This window comes from Megascapheus bottae, chromosome 1 (assembly GCF_031878675.1).
Source record: "Megascapheus bottae isolate mThoBot1 chromosome 1, mThoBot2.hap1, whole genome shotgun sequence".
Taxonomy (NCBI): Eukaryota; Metazoa; Chordata; class Mammalia; order Rodentia; family Geomyidae; genus Megascapheus; species Megascapheus bottae.
The window spans coordinates 28329611-28347087 of NC_143509.1; the positions used below are offsets into that span (position 1 = coordinate 28329611).

A 17477-nucleotide genomic window follows, 5' to 3' on the forward strand; every position below is an offset into this window, starting at 1 on the left:
CACACAGCACTGCCATGCCGGCCCTGGAGCGGATGTGACAGAACCTGGGTCCTCCAGCCCCCTGTGCCCCGCAGCCCTCACACTGGGAGGTCACGTGCTGCTCTGGGGTGGCTCCTGTCACAAGGCAGGCACAGACTTAGCAGCCCACATCGCAGGACCTGGCTTGGCCATCTCTCCAGGGATATCCCAGCCACGCATCCCAGGGGGGCCTCTCCTGTCGGCCCCGCAGCCCCACTTGGCCGACTCTGTGCCTAGTGTGTGCAGCTCTCCTCCCGAAGGCCTAGGCGGCCTCATGCAACCCACAGGAACCATGCGCTCTGTCCACGGCGCACTCCCTCCCACGACACCCAAGGCACAGCCCGGGGTCCCTAGGAGGTCCAAGCTGGGGTCCCCAGGGGTGAGGGGTGGGGTCCCTGGCTCACATCAGCGCAGACCCATTTCCTGTCCCTTTCTTGTGATGGACATTCCACTGTCTGCCTGTGGCCACTTGCGGCTCTCAGAGAGAGAGAGGGCCGACTCAATGAATTCCATGACGAGAGCCACTGTTTCCTCTGCTAGCTAGAACCAGCAGCCGGGGCAGCAGGCAGGGTGGGGATGGGCGTTGGTGGAGGGACCCAGATCAAGGATGAAGGACTTGTGGGCCCAAGCCCCTCTCTGCCGGGCCTCCTCTGCCCTCGCCTGGCTGTGGGCAGTGAGCACCGCCTTCCTCACAGCTAGTGTGATCAATTCTCATCATTCTGCTGAGATTAACACAAAAAAATGAGCCTGAAGAAACACTTCTAACCTCGTGTGCTGACAAGCCTCCAAGTTCTGTCTTAGCACACAAGCTTTTTAAGGTGGCAAGTGGGGGGGGGAGGTGGCAGGACCATGACCTGGGATACCACGGGGTTCTTCTAGGGGGAGGCCAGAGGTCAGAGGCAGAGAGAGAAACCCCCACACTGCTCTGAGGAAGAGGCTGGGCAGACACAGCCACTGGAGCCCAGAGGGCGCTGGCTGTAACAAGGTGAGGCAGGCAGGTGAGCTGTCTGGTCTCCTGGTTTTGAGACAGGGGACACACAGGCCCTGAGAGGGGGACACATCCTGATGTGTTGGGGCTTTGGGCTCTGAGGCCCTGTCTGGACCCCGATGGCCCAGACAGCTTGATGCTGAGGGTTGGCATCTAAACAGGATTATCCATACCCACACCCTCACCACAGACTGCTGGGCCCAACTGTGATGGCAGCAGGTGGTGGACATGGATCCTGGGGGTCAGAGAGCCCCGGGTACCTGGCCCCCACTCTGCCCTGCACCTATGGCTGTCATTCCTTTTCCAGGGCTCTTTCCTGCCTGTGTTTATTCCAAGGTACATCATGTTCTTGTTGGGGTTACTTTTAAGTCTTCTGTGTGGATGTGTACTGATCCTGGGCCTTGAACTCAGGCCCTGGGTGCTATCCTTGAACTTTTTTTTTTTTTTCTGCCAGTCCTGGGCTTGAGCTCAGGGCCCGAGCACTGTCCTTGGACTTTCTCAAGGCTAGAACTCTACCACTTGAGCCTCAGCACCACTTCCGGCTTTTTTTTTAATGTATGTATGTGGTACCGAGGAATTGAACCAGGGTCTTCACGCATGCTAGGCAAGCACTTTAACCACTAGGCCAGACTCCTGGCCCCTCCTGAGCTTTTTTGCTGCAGACTAGTGCTCTATCTCTTGAGCCACAGCTCCACTTGCTTCTCTTCGGTGGTTCACTGGAGGTGTGGCTCTGGTGGGAGAACATTATCAGCCCAGGAGGAAAAGAATCAGATACTAAGTTTCAGTCCCTGTCTCTGGCCCAAACCAAAAGAGGAGAGAGTCTCATGGACTTTCCTGCCTGGCTGGCTTTGAACTTCAGTCCTCAGATTTCTGCCTCCTAAGGAGCTAGGATCACAGGTGTGAGTCTCCGGCATCTGGCTATTTTCTTATCTTTGTGAAGATGATGCTTTCCTTAAACGGCTGGTGGCTGAGAACTGCGATCCTGCTGCTGCGTGTTGAGCTTCTCGCACGGTGCCCACTACTTGCCTGTGAACCACCGCTGGCTGCTCTGCTTTTCACCCTGGCACGTGCACCACTTACGTGTCCTGCATCTCTGGCCGGGAGACCAGTGAGTGAGTGCAGGGTGGCCAGGTGCACCGGAATGTCCCTCTGCCAACCCCCTGTGGTCTCTGGAGACAGACATGTGGCATCCCCATCACATGGCCCCCACAGGTGCCCTGCCCCTGCCTGCCCCTCCTCGGCGTCCCACCCCCCAGAACAGGACTAGCAAGGTCATCTCAGGACACAGGAGGTCAGGAGGGCCCCTGACCTGCTGGCACTGACCTTCTGCGCCCTCTGCCTCGCGGACCTGGCCCTGCGGCGCTGGCGGAGGCTCCTCGTCGTCCTCCTCCGGGTCAGCCTCGGGTGCGGCCTCCTCTAGGAGGGCTGCACCAGCTGGCCCCTCCCCTGGGGACTTGGGGTCCTCAGGCTTGGCCTTCCGGGGCTGGCTGCGCTTCCGGTGGGACCTGGGGGAGGAGAAGCGTCAGGCGGATGGTGGCGCAGGCGCGTGGGCCTGGACCTGGGCCCTCCGCTGAGGCTGGGGTGAGGAGGGGATGGGGTGGTGCGGAGTCAAGCGGGTGGTGATGGCAACTGGAGATGGGTGCCGACCAACACTGAGCGGGTAGGAGTGGACCCCAGGGGCTCCTGGAGCCCGCGTGGGGCAGGACACACGGGGAGCCGATGGACAGGGCTTGCGTGCGATGCGGGTGGAGGGCGAGGGAGACACACTTACGCCAGCCCCGGCTTTTTGGTCTGCTCTCGCCTCCTCTCTAGACTGGGTTTCCTCTCCTCCTCAGTCTTTCTCCAGTGTCTGTTTTCTTTCAGACTAATTTGTCTAGAATGTAAATTTTCAGGGGTTTTTGTCTGATAGCTCTGCTCAGGCCTCCAGGACACTCCAGGCTTCTCTACTCGGGACCTGAGCTCGGGTCTCTGGCCCATCCTGGCTCGCCCTGGGGCCTCCCAGCTCAGGGCTTCCACAGCACTGCCCCGGCCCAGGCTGCGTTTGCTCACAGGGCACAGGGATGTGCTGCTCTCTTAGGGGGTTGCAGGGGAGGCCCCAAGTTAGATTGCCCCAGGCAAGGCGTTCAGCCTGAGGACTACAGCCTCGCCCAGCTACTTCTCAGTAACAATGAAATCAAAAGCTGGGTGCTAGTGGCTCACCCCTGTAATCCTAGCTACTCAGGAGGCTGGGATCTGAGGATGGTGGTTCACAGTCAGCCCAGGCACCAAAAAGCCAAAAATGGAGCTATGGCTCAAGTAGTAGAGGACTAGCCTTGAGCAAAAAAAGAACAAGGACAGCACCCAGGCACAGAGTTCAAGCCCCAATACGGGCACTAACAAACAAATAAACAAAAAAAGATCTAGGCTCAGTTTTTGAGTAGTGGCTCACACCTATAATATTTGCTACTCAGAAGGCTGAGAACTGAGGATCATGTGTTGAAGCCAGCTCAGGCAGAAAAGTCTCTGTGAGACTCATCTCTAATTAATCATGCAAAAACTGGAAGTAGAACTGTGGCTCCAAGAGGGAGAATGATAGCCTTGAGTAGAAAAGCTCAGGGACAGTGCCCAGGCCCCAGGTTCAAGCCCAATGACCAGAAAAAAAAAAATTAGAAATACTGGGGTATGTCTTAAGTGGAAGAGCACTTGCCAGGCAAGCTGGGGCTCTGGGTTTCAGCCCCAGCCTAGGCAAAAGGGAAGGAAGGCAAAGTGGGCAACCTGCATTTGGGAACTAACCTTCTATCCAGGACAGAAGCTGCTTTTAGATTGACAAGGGGGCGGGGCTTCCCGACTGCTGCTAGGTCAACGATGGGTAGGGGTGGGTGGGTCCTTCTGGCCTGTCTCTGGTCTGTCTCCTCCCCAGCAAGAATCCCCCAAACTCCTCAGGAGCCAGGCTGACAGCACTGTGGGCAGCGCCCCTGGGGGCCCTTCTTCCTGAATGAACCCTGCCCCCTGAGGCTGCGTGTCCCCCGGGGAGGGCCTACACATGTGCAGCATGAGCCCGCAAGATGACCCACACCCACAGCAGCAAGCAGGGGTGGCATTCAGGGAGGGGTGCGCAGGCAGAGGCATGGCGGGGTGCACACACAGGGCGGGGTGCACGCAGGAGAGGCGCTGGCAGGGGGAGGAGGAGGGGAGGGGACATAGGGGCCAGTCCTGGAGCGCTGCTCCACCCAGCGCAGTCTCTGCCACAGAGCAGACAGCCTTAGTCTGCCTCAGTGCAGAGATGCCCCAAAGCTCTGGGGTTGAGCACTGGGGTTGCCAATTTTTATTCTACCAGGGCACCCTGCCAGGCCAGGAGCTGTCTGGGGGCTGCAGGCCAGGCTCCCACAGGCAGATGCCCACCTGAGCTGCCTTGGCTCACCGGTCGCGCCCATGCCCACCATGCAGCTGGCCCCGCAGCCACTTGCGCTTGCCCCAGGCCTCCTTCAGTGGACCAGGGCCTCCCGGCCTCACATCTATACCACAGAGCACCAAGGTGCCCACCTGCTGCCCATGGTGCCCAGGGCGCCAGGGACCGGCACCCGCCTGTGCAGCCTCACCGCCCGCGTGCACCCCAACACACAGGGAGGGCAGGGCACCATCGGCAGGTCAAGGAATGACAGGAAGACAGGCTAAGGAAGTTATCGCATCCCCCACAGGCCCACAGACCCCCTACAAAGGCCCCTCCCAGGTGCAGGGCCTACACCTCTGACATCTCTGGTCCCTGGATTTCCTTATTTTGCCATGTTGTTTGGTCCTGACTTCTCTTCAGGAGGCTGCACAGACGTGTCAAGCACCCTTCTGACCACTGTGAGGCCCCACGGGTGGAATTCTGGGCCACATCCCTGCCACTCCCACTCCCGGGCCAGCCTCATGCTGGGGTGACAGGCTTCATTCGCTTGTTGTTCTGCAAGCAACTCCTTCAGCTGCGGTCCGCTATGCAGGGTGATACTGCTTTTGGCGATGGCTCTGGAGGCCTCTGTCAAGCGGCAGCCATCCAGGTCACTAGGGTGGAATCTGACCTCCTCTGTCTCTCCTTGGTCGGATCCACCTCCATCCTGTGGTCTTCAAGACTTCCACTCCTGTCTGGCTGGAACACATCCTGCTGCAGCTTTCTATGAAAGCAGGTGATGCCTGAGACTGGGCAGCTGGCAGGCAACCTGGGTGATACCCCTTCCGGGGGGAGACGCTTCTACTGCCGAAGGCCTTATTCCTTTCTTGTGGTATATGACCTCTTCTGCCAACAGATCCGTCATCTTTCCACTGGCTCACTTTGGGACCTCTGGAGATTTCCTGGCCAGTTTCCTATGCCCACCTCTGCTCTGCACTGCACTCTCCATGTTTCGGGAGGCAGCTGATAGCACTCTGCAGGATACTGAGGCCGGGGTGGTGGCTGCGTGAGGGAGCATGCTAACAGAAAGGTCTTCTACTTCCTGGGGAACCAGATGTAGGATCTGTACAGGTGCTGTTATCGAGGTCCGCTCGCTTCCCAGACTTTCTGTCTCCTCAAGCAGGGCCCCTTGGCAGAGCTGTGTGGCCTCTCCTAACCGCCTCCAACAGTTCTGGTTTCATGGGGTGTAAGATCACTCTGCATGCCGGGCTGAACATGCAAAGCCCAGCAGAAACATTCCAGAAGGAAGTGGCTATCACAGGGTCGTCCGTGGCCGGAGGTGGAGGGATGTACTGCCCAGCAGCCTCAAGGAGGGCTTCGAGCCCTTCCAGTGTGGGGAATCTTACTACTGGGGAGAACTGGCAGAGCTACAGTTGTTGGCCACAGTTCTTTGGCTATGGCCTCCTCTCCCTGGCTCTCCTTCCTTCCTACCCACCCTGCTCTCTGTTTCCCAAGCAAGAACCTGCATGCTAGAGCCCCATCAACCAAAGTGGGCAGGCGCAGTGTCTCTCACCAGCTATCTGGGAGGTCAAGTTTGCAAGGACCACAGCTCAAGGCCAACAGGGCAAAACAGGCCCAGAGTCCCCGCTGAACTAACAGAGGGCAGCATGGTCCACATCTGTCATCCTAAGCTCAGTGAGAGGCTGAGCCTAGGAGGGTAACAAACAGCTCCAGGCCGGCCTGGACAGAAGGTCGGGTAAGACCTCATCTCAGATGGGCATGGTGGTGCATGCCTGCCATTTTGGCCATGCCCAAAAAGCCAGAATCAGACAGTTCAGGGTACAAGTGCATGCCCAGGAGAGAAAGCAAGGCTCTCAAAAACCTCAGCTCACAAAAGGGCTGGAGGCATGGCTCAAGTGGAAAAGAACCTGCCCATAGCAACAGCAAGGCTCCAAGTTCAAACCTCAGTACCACCAAAGGAAAAAGAGGAGAAAAGAATGGTAGTCTTCTAGGAGTCCCTGGCTCCAGCTTCCTCGGGGCTCACAGGCCCTGTCTCAGGCAATATGGGACAAGCTGGTTTGCAGACAGGATCCGGCCACGGTGAGGTGACAATGCTCAGCCGGGCGGGTACTGCTGGAGCCTGATGGCGGCCAGAAAATAAAGGCTGGCCTGCTCCCTCCCATGGGTGTGCCCTGGGTGGCCAAAGCTGCTGGGGGGGATTTGTTTTGGGTTTGGCTGGTGGCACGAGAGAAGACTCCCATGTGGGTGGCTGGTGAGAGCTGGCAAAGCTGGCAGCTGGGCCCAGGAGGAAGGGTACACGTTTGCCTATCTGCCTTGCTAGTACCCGTGGCATGATCCTGCAAAGCCACAGTGAGAACCAGAGGCGGCGAGATGGGCAGGAGAAGCGGCAGAGACGTGGGCTGTGGCAGTGGGACAGTCATGATGGGCCACTTCAAGCTCAGGTGTTGTGGCTGTACAGACATCTGGGGTGGCGGCCATAGACACGCAGCATAAGGGCCTGGTGTCCTCCCACCATTTTTTACTCCAGGGCATTGGATCCCAGCCAAGGGACTCTGCCACATCTGGGGACATGTGGCTGTCATGACTGTGGGTGCCATTAGCACGTGATGCGTGGGTGCCAGGGGCACTGCTCAGCACCTTGCAGAGCCTGGGATGTGCCCATAGGCCTCTGATTGGGGGGCAGAGCCTGAGCCACTGTGCCACCCTGAGGCACCCTGTGGAGGAACCCCCAGGCCTAGCCTTGGGTTGGCACAGCTGGGGCATGGAGATGGCCACATGGATGGCACAGGCTCCCAGAGAGGGGATAAATGCCCACAGGTGGAGGCTTTCAATGAGACTCACAGCCCTTCTACAGAAGAGCCCTCCTTGACGGAGAAGGAAATCAGCCTTATTTTACATACTGAAGGCGTTAAGATTCCATCCCTGGGAACATGACTTCATTTGCTATTCAGCCCCACTGCTGATTGTTCCAGCTCGCAGGGGGAGCAGAAGCAGAAGCGAGGGCGGGTGCTCCAGAAAGGAACCAGTTCGTGACTCCGGCTTACGGGGAGGGGTTTCCGCTGCTCCTGTGAGGAAGGTTCTGGACAAGGTGAACCGCCTTGGCGTCTCCAGTTCTTTAGCCAGCTTAGTCTAATCCCCAGCATCCCAGCACTGGTGCCTGCTATTGGCAATCTCCCTTGCTGACCAATTAGCCCAAGGCACAATCAATTAACTACTATGCAAATCTCATGTCCAGGCAGAGTCCCCACTGGGAGCAGCCACCACAAGACTGCCTTTCACGGGGACCCATGGAGCAGAAAATCAAAGGCCACGGAACAAAGGGAGCCATGAAAGAGCCCACCTGCGAGCCGAGCAGTCCAGAGCCACAGAGCTCGCCAACAGACGGGTGGTAGACAGGGGTTTACCCAAGTGACCGAGGCTCACGGGGGGCCCAGAGCCAGGCTCATTCCAGATGGGTCCCCAAGGAAACACAAAGCGTGTTCTGCGGTGTGTGGAGCTGCACACCGCATGACCCACAGGCGCCCACAAGCGGGGAACACGCTCCCAGCGGAGAAGGCAGCCTCGGGGACTCTGCCGAGTGGCAGGCGTTGAAGGGGTCAGCAGCCAAGAGCATGTGCTTTCACTCAGCAGGGAAGGCATGAAGAGAGACGAGGAGGGGGAAGGGAGACATGAGCAGGGGTGAGGAGACAGTGGTGGGGAAAGGCCGTGCGGGGCCACTGACCTGCGGAGGAGCTTGGCCTTGAGCGAGGCTCGCGAGGTGCTCCAGGAGCTGAGCTCGGGGCTGCTCAGGGCCGTGGGCCTGGTGTGGTCCAGCACGGTGAGGTCCTTGCCCTGCTTCCACTGCTCATAGCGCTCGGGCTGCAGGATGCGCACGAAGACGTCCATGGAGATCTTCACCATGTCCTTCCGGCACGTGCACTGTGGAGGGGGACAGGCCCTGAGCGCAGCACCGCGGGCAGCCGGCAGCCCTGGCCCCGGCCCAGCCCACGCGACGACAGGATGGGGCAAGAGCTCGGCTGCTGCTGCTAAGTCGAGATGGCCCAGGCACACAGAAGTGGGACTGGGCTGTCTCAGACATCCTGGGAGGGTCAGCAAGAGGACAAAGCCGGCAGTCCCCTGAGGGCAGAGGCTCCTCAGGAGACCTGGCCACACTCAATACTTTGGGCGTAGGGGCAAAGCAGCCATTTTCCTTCTTGGCAGGGTGGGGCCTGGCCCAGGGCCCTGAGTGCTCTGGCAACCGGCCCAGGTCTTGCTCTTCCATGGCTGGCTGACATGGGAGTGGATAGCCAAACTACTCTGAGGGGCAACACTGGGGCAGGGGCTGGCAGGCAAGTGAGGGCCCACGAAGGGAGACAGTCAGGTCTCTGCTAAGGGTACTCTGCAGGACACTCTAGCAGGCCCAACCCCCAGGCTAGCACCCCAGCCCTAACATCAAACCTGCCTCCCCATCAAACCAACAGCCTGTTTCCTAAGTGTGGTGGTAAAGCTGCTTTGTTGTCCCTGCGGCCTCCAGAGAGGCAAGCAGGGGGATGGGATAGAATGAGGCAACACCCCTTCTCCACATCTCTCCTCTTGCCTTGGAAGTCCTCAAATGGGATCTGCAGATGGGGGAGTCTGTGGAGCATCCCTGCAGCCCCGCTCGCTCCCGCACTACCCTCTGCAGGACTGCGGGTGGGGACAGCAAGCAGGAGGAATATTTCTGGGCCAGTGATTCCCAGCAAACTCAATTCAGTTCCTGGCAACTGCACAAGGCCAGCGGTGCAATTTGGCCACCGAGTGGTGGGGGCACAGATGGCGCCCATGTTTCGGATGCCAGCCCAGCCACGAGCCCTTTCCCCATGGCTTAAGGGATTTGTATGGCGCGGCCCCGCAATTGCTTTTTCTCAAGTAATTAGGGAAAGCACCTGGGTGCACGCGTGGGGCAGGTGTGCTTGGTGGAGCGCATCTTGTGGCCTGGAACCAGCCTGGCCTGGCCAGGCCTCTGGCATGGGCTCTGCCCAAGGCTGGTGCCCTGGGTTGGGTTGAAGCCTGGAACAGGCCTGTCCACAGTGGCAGGTCCTTCAGCACTGGTAAGGGGGCCACAGGGGGGGGGCAGTCCCACAGACACCCCATCAGGGGGCCCCGCGCGTGGAGGCGGGGTGGCCGGTCTCCTGTATCAGCACTACAGCTGAGGAGAGCCAGCCAAGGCTGCCACCACAGCCTCTTGGTTCAGCCAGGCAGGGCCAGCAGCCCCTGGCCTACATCAGGCCTCCATGAGGAGCTGTTCTGAGGCCACGGGGAGGGCTCAGACTGGTGGAGAGGACACTCATCAGAAGTCTCAGGGTGGTCTCCATCTGACACCCCAGGGGCAATAGTGGTCACAGGCTAATGACAGAACTCCTATCCCACCCACTACGGGAAAATGGTGCAATCTGTCTCCACTGTGTCCCCCACGAGGCCCCCTTCCCTCTGGGTGGCACATCTGGTCAATGTTGCTGCAGTAACTGAGGTTGACAGTTCCTCCTGTCCCCAAATAAGTGGCCAACAAGTGTGCACAACAGACATGAGGGAGCCCTCAGGGGTGCAGGGTGGGAGCAGGGCGGACACACCAGCATCCACGTGCCACACATAACACAGCCAAGGACCCAGCCACAGAGGTGCTAGGCAGGCTGCCCCACGTGTCCAAGAGCCTGGAAGAATGAAGAAGGCCACCTCACTCCAAGATAGGGCCCAGATGAAAGAGCAGGGGTGAGAGGGGCTTGGGCCCTTTGTCCCAAACAAGCTGTTTTGGGCCTGGCTGCTGCTGTCATCTCTCAGATTTCTAGGGAAATCCAGAAAGCATGGCCACCAATACAGCGAAGATTGGCTCATGAGGACATGAAGACCCATCACCACTCCAGCCAAGCTCTTTGGCTATGGAACTAGACAGCTCCAAATTATTTGGCACCCTAGACCCTTTCCGGAATAGTGAGGTATCACTCTACTTGCCTCTTGGGTGTTAGACCCAAGCACTTGCTATGTAGGCCAGGCTGGCCCAGAGCTCAACACCCTCCTGCCTCTGCTTCCCCTTGTCCTGGGCTCACTGGCATGAGCCCTGCCTGGCCTGAACATGGTCCCTGGCACAGCCCTGACTGTTCCCTCCGCTATGGCTCTCAGTAGCATTTGGATGCAAGGCACAGATGCAGCTGTCAGCACAGGCACACATTCGGTGAGGTGAGTGCCACAGGACCCGGCTCTGCAGGAAGTTTGGAGTTTAGAGGCATGGCTCAGCATGCAGAAGGCGCTGGCTCTCCCCCAGACTCAGAAAAACAAAGCACACCTAGAGAAACTTGCCAGCCCGATTTAAGGTGTGGTCATGGGTTGCTGTGCCAGAATCTTGTGTACTACACAGGTGACTGCAGCCCATGTGGAAGCTTACACAGCCCCATCTGCCCTGCGTGGTATCTGGCTCCTGCTCTCCCCACATCTGCCCATCCACTCAGCCGGGGGTCTGCAGGGAGCTGTGCGTCATCCCTTGTGGCCTGGGATGGCATAGCAGAGGCGCCCCACGCCACCTCTAGCTAGCTCCAACCCCAGCTGTGGATCTCACGTGCTCTGCCTGAGACCCAGCTCCCTTTAGCTCTGCTGCACTTGTGACCCTGGACTCAGCGAGAGGAATGATGTCAATTACCTGGGCCTTAACGGGTCACCCCCAAGAACCACGCCTGGCCTGAGGCAGAGGGAGACATGCAGCCTTGGGGGTGAGTATGGCTTTCTCAAATTTGGGTTTTTCTTTTTTGGCAGGGGGCAGACTAGATTCCTTACTGAGACTGAGCTCAGGCTAGGAAGTCAACATAGGTAAGCAAGCAACTGAGGAAGAAACTATCTCTAGACAGAAGGACATGGCCCTGCCAGACTCTCTATGGCCTTCAAAGGCTCACACAGCACTGAATGTGTCTTTAAGGCCCTCACTGGAGGTTTGAGGTGTTGTGACACAAAGCATCAGGTTTAGATTAGATTCCGTGATGTGGCAATAAAATCCAGAGCACAACATTTTCAAAGTCTGAGTCAACTTGGCCACATCGCGCTTGGCACAGACACAAAGCCAGCGCCACTGGAAGCAGAAGCGGCTGCCCTCTCCCCACAGCCAAGGGCAACACACGGCCACGACCTCCTCCACTGGCCACTGGACAGCCACATGCTGCAACTAGCCCAGGGAGGCCACTCCTGCACGTCACCACTCAGGACCTCACCAGGGTCCCACAGCCTGCTGAGCCTGCTGAGGTTCAGCGAGTGTAGTTACAGCCCCAGGAGCCTGCAGGGCCTTCTGCTAGACCAGGGCAGGGAGGGGCTGTGCTGGGCATTGGCCCTGTGTCCTCACTTGGGTCATGAGTCCCCAAGGGGACACCTTCTCATCCTGCCCACGAGGCCCATGATGAGTCCTGTCACAGCTTTAAGAACTGCCTCGGGTCCGGTGATTGCCTGGCCAGAGGCTCAAGTATGCAGCTGTCACTTCCAAGTGACAAGAGAGAGATTTACGACCACTGCATTCCAGGCCAGCCCTCATCTACTGGCCTCAGCTTCTGGCTTGCCCCTGTCACTCCCAGCCCAGACACCAAGCCAAAGAGCTGGGAGCTGTGTGGCTGTCACCCACACTGGAAGACTGACATATCAAATAGCCCAGCATCCAGGGCGGGTCTCCCAGGACCAACCACTAAGCTCCAAAGAAAATTGAGAAAAAGGGGGGCTGGTAGATTGCCATGAGCAGAGCAGGGGTGGAGGTGGGAAAACAGCAGAAATAAAATCATCATTCTGTCTAAAGTATAGAAATTCAGAAACAGGGCTGTGGACAGGTTCAGAGTGGACAGCTGCAAGGCTGGGCCCACTGTGGAGAGCAGAGGTGGGCCAGGACAATGGACACCTCTCCACAGCCATGGACCACAGCACAGCCGCCAAGACCTCCCTCATCCCTCCACTTCCCCAGGGGACATGTACAAAGCCACAGACTCTGGGGAGGGGCAGACACAGCAAGGTGACCCTTGCCCTGCTTCCCTCGGCATCTGTCACGGCTGGTCTCCTGCATGGCCCATCCAGATGCCATAGGCAGGAATGTGCGCCTGTCCTGCTCACTTCTGACTGGTGCTCCACGGGACATACCATGGAGGGGCACTCATGTCGTGGTCCTGAGGCCCCCAGGGGCCAGGCATGTCCCAGGGGACACCTTGTCCCCCACAATCCCTGAGGTACAACTCCCCATGGCTGGCCCCCACTTCTGGGAGCCCCCGTGACCACATTCTGCCCTTCTGCCCGGGACCACCCGCATCTGCTGCCTGGTGGAGGCTGGGGGTCTGCCACCCCTCATCTCTGCAGATGGGCCCCACCAGAACTTCCTTTCCAGATGTGCACATGCACACACTCCCTAGTCCCAGCTCTTCCGGGGCCTGGAGGTGGAGGCCAGCCTGTGGACACACCAAACTCATCCCCTCTGCCATGTGAGGCATGTAGGCGGGCTGCGGGCCCGTGGACAGCCACCATGCCGCCCCACTTAAAGGCACTGAGCTTTAATCAGAGGCCAGCTCATCTGAAGACCCTGAACAGACATTAGAACTACTCCTGAGAAACAGCCAAGTAGGGGAGAGGCCTGAAGAGAGAACATCACTAATTGTGGCTCAATAAAATCACCAACCTTAACAGCGCGCAGCCGCGGGGCCTCAGAGCAGCAGCGCTGACTCCCAGCTGAGGCTGTGGGAAGCAGGGCGGAACATCGAGGCCGCCAGGGCGGGCAGAGCAGGCGGTGAACAGCTAGGGCTGTGGGCAAGCATGTGGCTGGTGTGCGGTGTGGAGAATGGGGCTGGGGCCGGGCAGGTGGGGCTCTGAGCACAGAGGACAGCAACTGGAAAGCGCTCATGCCCCCAAACTGAGTGGGCACCACAGACCCTGATGCACAGCCACAAACCCCTCCTACTCCATGCGGTCCCGGCCCACCTGGCGGTGGCTGGCCCACAAGGTCCCTGCTCTCTGCTTGGTCTAGTTGGTGATCTACCCAGACCCAAAGCCCTGTGCTGCAGTGCCAGGATGCAGGTCTTTCCTGTGTGTGTGGACAGTGGAGTCCTGAGGCCGGGGGAGTGGGTAGTGTCCTTACAAGTGCTGTGAGATCAGGCGAGGTCATCAGGCTAGGTGCCCATTTGGTGCCCCGTTTCCTACTATAAAGAGGGCAGGACACACAGAGATAGGGCTGAGTGGTAGAGGTGAGAGGGAGGCCTGTGCAGCCCACAGGGCCCCGCCCACTGCTGATCGGATCCCCAAGGACAGTCAAGTACTGCCTGGTTAGAGGACTTGGTTTCATGTCTCCTGGGAGGACCCCAAGTTCTCAGAGAAGACCCTGGCTTCCCCAGGTTCTGAAATCTCCCTTCACTGTGGTCTGCCTTCCCTGGGCCTCTTGGCCTGGTCCCGGCCCCCAGCTGTGGACAGCTCACACGGAGCCATCTGTACTGGGAGGTTCTTGTCTGGGGGCACAGCTCTGTGTGCTGAGCACGAGGAGTGCATGGCTAGAATCCTGCGTCTGTGGCTGAGCCCACAGAAGTTATGGGAAGGGCGGCTGGGCCCCCCATTTCCCATGTAATTACCAGCGAGAAGCTGATGAGAAACCAGTTCATTAGGAATCCACTGGAAGCATCGCAGCGCCTGCCTCAAGAGCAAAACAGTAAGGCTCCCAGGACTCCCTCAGCCCCGGCAGATAGCAAGCTGCTGCCTGCTGCCTACAAGGCCACAGCCCAGCCCTTGGGAAGCAGCTTTCTGAGCCTGGTATCAGTGGCTCCCACCTGTAATCCTAGCTACTCAAGAGGTTAAGATCTTAGGATTCTGGTTCAAAGCCATCCCAGGCATGGGAGCTAGGGATGCCCACCCCCCAGAGGCTGACCTGGCTTCGAGAGCACAGTGCCAGGACCCCTGCACTACACCAACTCCCTTCCTAGCACCTTCCTCTCAAGACCTCTGCGCCTGCCATCACACGAACACCAGGCGAGGGCTCCCGGTAGCTGGCCGGGTTTGGGGTGCCAGGCCTGGGAACCACTCCGCCCCTGCTCTGTACTCTTTGCACTCAAGCAAGTCCACACTCCAACGCCTTAGCCAGGGACACATGTCAGGGAAGATCCACAACAAGCAACAAATGACAGACATATTTCACAATGCAATTTGTAAACCCACACACCCAGCCCAGCCATAAATCAGAGGGCCAGCGAGGTGGAGGCAGAGCCGCACACGGTGGCACCTGACATCGAGCCAGTGGAGGGGGGGCTGCAGCCCAGCCCCCACCCCAAGCTCCCGCCGCCACCCCCTGGGATGCTGTAAATTGCCCAGAGCAGGCGGCACCAGCATGGAACAGAAGGAACATTGTTTTCCCAAGCAGCAGAAACAATTAGGTTCCCATCTTGTAGTAATTAAGTTCATCTTAGCCCAAGCTGGAGCTGGAGTGGTGGCTTCTGCCAGTCTGGATACAGGGTCACATGGGTGTCAAGTGGGCCATTTTGACTACTGGGACCTGAGCCCCCACTCCCTCACCCCAAACCCACCCTGGATCTCCGACAACACAGACATCCCTCAAAAAGGGAGGCTCACAGCACGCGTTAATCACAGCAGCCGGCAGGAAACCAGTCTAGTGCACTGGGCTCCCGAGCTGTGCCCACTGGGTTTAAATTCCTCTCTCTTTAATCTGCTCCAACTCTGCCTGGTAGGTGGTTTGGAGATGCTGGCATGTCCTGGGCTCTGGAGAACAGCCCTAGTCCATGGGGCTGTCTCAGGATGAGCAGAGGTAATGTGAGACATGGCCCCTCAAGGTCAGTGGAGAGAGCTGGTGTACTGTGCACCTCCTCTCCTCTCACCCCTCCATTGGCAATCCTGGCAAAGAGCCAGCCCAGCCACATCTGTCGGGAAGCTGAGCTAACCAGGCCTCACCTGTGCCCAGGCCCCAGTTTGGCCTGGAGACTCAGGCAGGGAGGGGCTCATACCTCTGGGAGGGAGGGAGGAAGGGGGCGGGAGAGCTTGGGCAGGCTGGGCTTGGTCCCCATAGCTGTTATCTCAGTGAAGGAAGGGATCGGCCATGGAGTTTGCCCACACCTGCTCCAGGCCCGGGCATGGGCTGATTCTGGCTCTCTGCAAGGGCAGTAGCCATGTCCCACAGTTGATCTGACTGCGGATGGAGGCCTGGCCTGCTCCTGCTGCGCTGTTCCTCTCTCCCTTCCCCAGGTCTATTCAGAGGGGGCCCCAGGGGCGAGCACGGCTGCTGGTGCCCCCACCCACATGGCAGGCCCACTGCGATAGGGTGTAGGCACTGAGCCTGGTCCCCTGAGGCACAGCAGATGTGGAGGCAGGAGCACGTGTGCGGGAGTCAGTGCTGGTGATGACTGGATCAGTGCAGGTTCAGCTACCAACGACCTGACGGTGAGTGGCAGGGGCTGGAGGCTGATTCAAGGAGGACCTCAAAGGAGTCCTAGCAGGTGGCAGCAGCAGGCTGGTGTCTGGCTAGGCCCACCAGCCCCCATACTTCCACTGGGTCAGAACCTCTAGAGTAGTGGGGTGGGCTGAGCTGTGCAGTGAGGAGTGAGGGGTCTCCCCTGTGCTGGGGTAGCCCCTCTAAGGCAGAATCCAGGCCAGGGGGAGAATGGGGCTGGGGCTGGTGACAGTGGTGGCTGGCTGACATCCAGGCCCCTGGAGCCCAAGGCTTCCTCTGTGAGGCCACATGATGTTGGGAAACTACCCCATGGTGGACAGTACAGCTGTGCACAGGCCCTATACACCTCTTTGGATTTCTCTTCTCCCACTAATCTTTTTTTAATTAACTTATTTTTTTGGTCATGGGGCTTGAACTCTGGGCCTGGGTATTGTCCCTAGTTCTTCAGCTCAAGGCCACCGCCCTATCCCTTGAGCCACAGCGCCACTTCCTGTTTTCTGATGATTAATTGGAGATAAGAGTCTCATAGACTTTAGTATCCGGGCTGGCTTTCACTTGAGATCCTCAGATCTCAGCCTCCTGAGTAGTTAGAATGACAGGCGTGAGCCACTGCGCCTAGCTCCTTTTTTATTTTGCTGGTCTTGGGACTTGAACTTAGAGCTTAGCCACTGTCCCTGAGCTTTTGTGTTCAAGTCTAGTGGTCTACCACTTGAGCCACTACCAGCTTTTGGCTGTTTTATTGGAGATACAAGTCCCACAGACATTCCCGTCTAGGCTGGCTTTGACCCACAAGCCTCAGATCTCAGCTCCTGAGTAGCCAGGATGGCAGGCTGGAGCCACCGTGTCTGGCTTCCACTGACCTTTCAACATGAAACCACTGTTCTGCAGACTGACGGAGATGGAGGCCCTGGTGAGAGCCTGGACTGCCAGAGGTTGGCTGGACCCAGGGGTGATGTCATTGTTGCTGCTGAGCCCAGGAGACATAGGGATGGGGGCAGGGAAGAAGGGGAGCAAAGCAATACAGAGAACAGCCCCCAAATTCAGGATATGGAGTAGACATTTGCCCTGGGTTCCCTCCATCCCACTGCAGCCGCTGGCCCTGAAGCCCAGGCCAGACCGTGGCCCAGTGGGGAGCGTGGAGAAGGGCACTGGCCTTCACTTCCCTCTGAGAAACCTCTCTCCATGGCCTCTTCTGGCCTCCCACCCTGGCCTCCAGCGATAGTGCTGGGGAGCAGGGGCCCATTGATGGCAGTCCGGCTGCCCTGTCCCCACCACACAGCCACCAGGCCAATGTTCCAGGCCCACAGGGACACCTCCTCTCCCTAGTGGGGTGCCCAGACAGGGGCTAGTAGGATGGCCGAGGGGACCCAAAGCGGAGCTGGGCATCAGCCGTACAGCCGTGAACCCCATGCTGGCTCTGGGCGCGCGTCACTTGTTCAGTAATTTCACGCTACGCCGCCTGACAATGGGAGCGTGGAGCCCAGTCGACGGCTGTGCCTCCTGAATGTCACTTGTTTGTGAACACATGGCTGAACCCAAAATTGCTTTTAATATCTAGGCAGTCCCGCAAGCCTGGCACCTCCAGGACACGCTGCTCACAGCTCAATCTGCCGCAGGGCAGGCTGGCACCGCCCAGACCCAGCTCCTCACACAGCCACCCCGGCCCCACAATCACAAAGGAAGTCACCATTCTT

The 17477-nt window shown here is 58.6% G+C and overlaps 1 protein-coding gene across 1 annotated transcript in view; it reads right to left on the minus strand.

Moving 5' to 3' along the window:
* Nucleotides 1-17477, minus strand: part of Kdm4b (lysine demethylase 4B) — a 68134-nt gene that overhangs the window by 10903 nt on the left and 39754 nt on the right. Inside the window, exons 9-11 of the mRNA XM_090340523.1 lie at nucleotides 8098-8294; nucleotides 2778-2879; nucleotides 2330-2511 (exon numbers count right to left, since the gene is read on the minus strand). Of these exons, the coding sequence (XP_090196649.1) occupies nucleotides 2330-2511; nucleotides 2778-2879; nucleotides 8098-8294 (481 nt within the window). The remainder of the gene's footprint in view (nucleotides 1-2329; nucleotides 2512-2777; nucleotides 2880-8097; nucleotides 8295-17477) is intronic.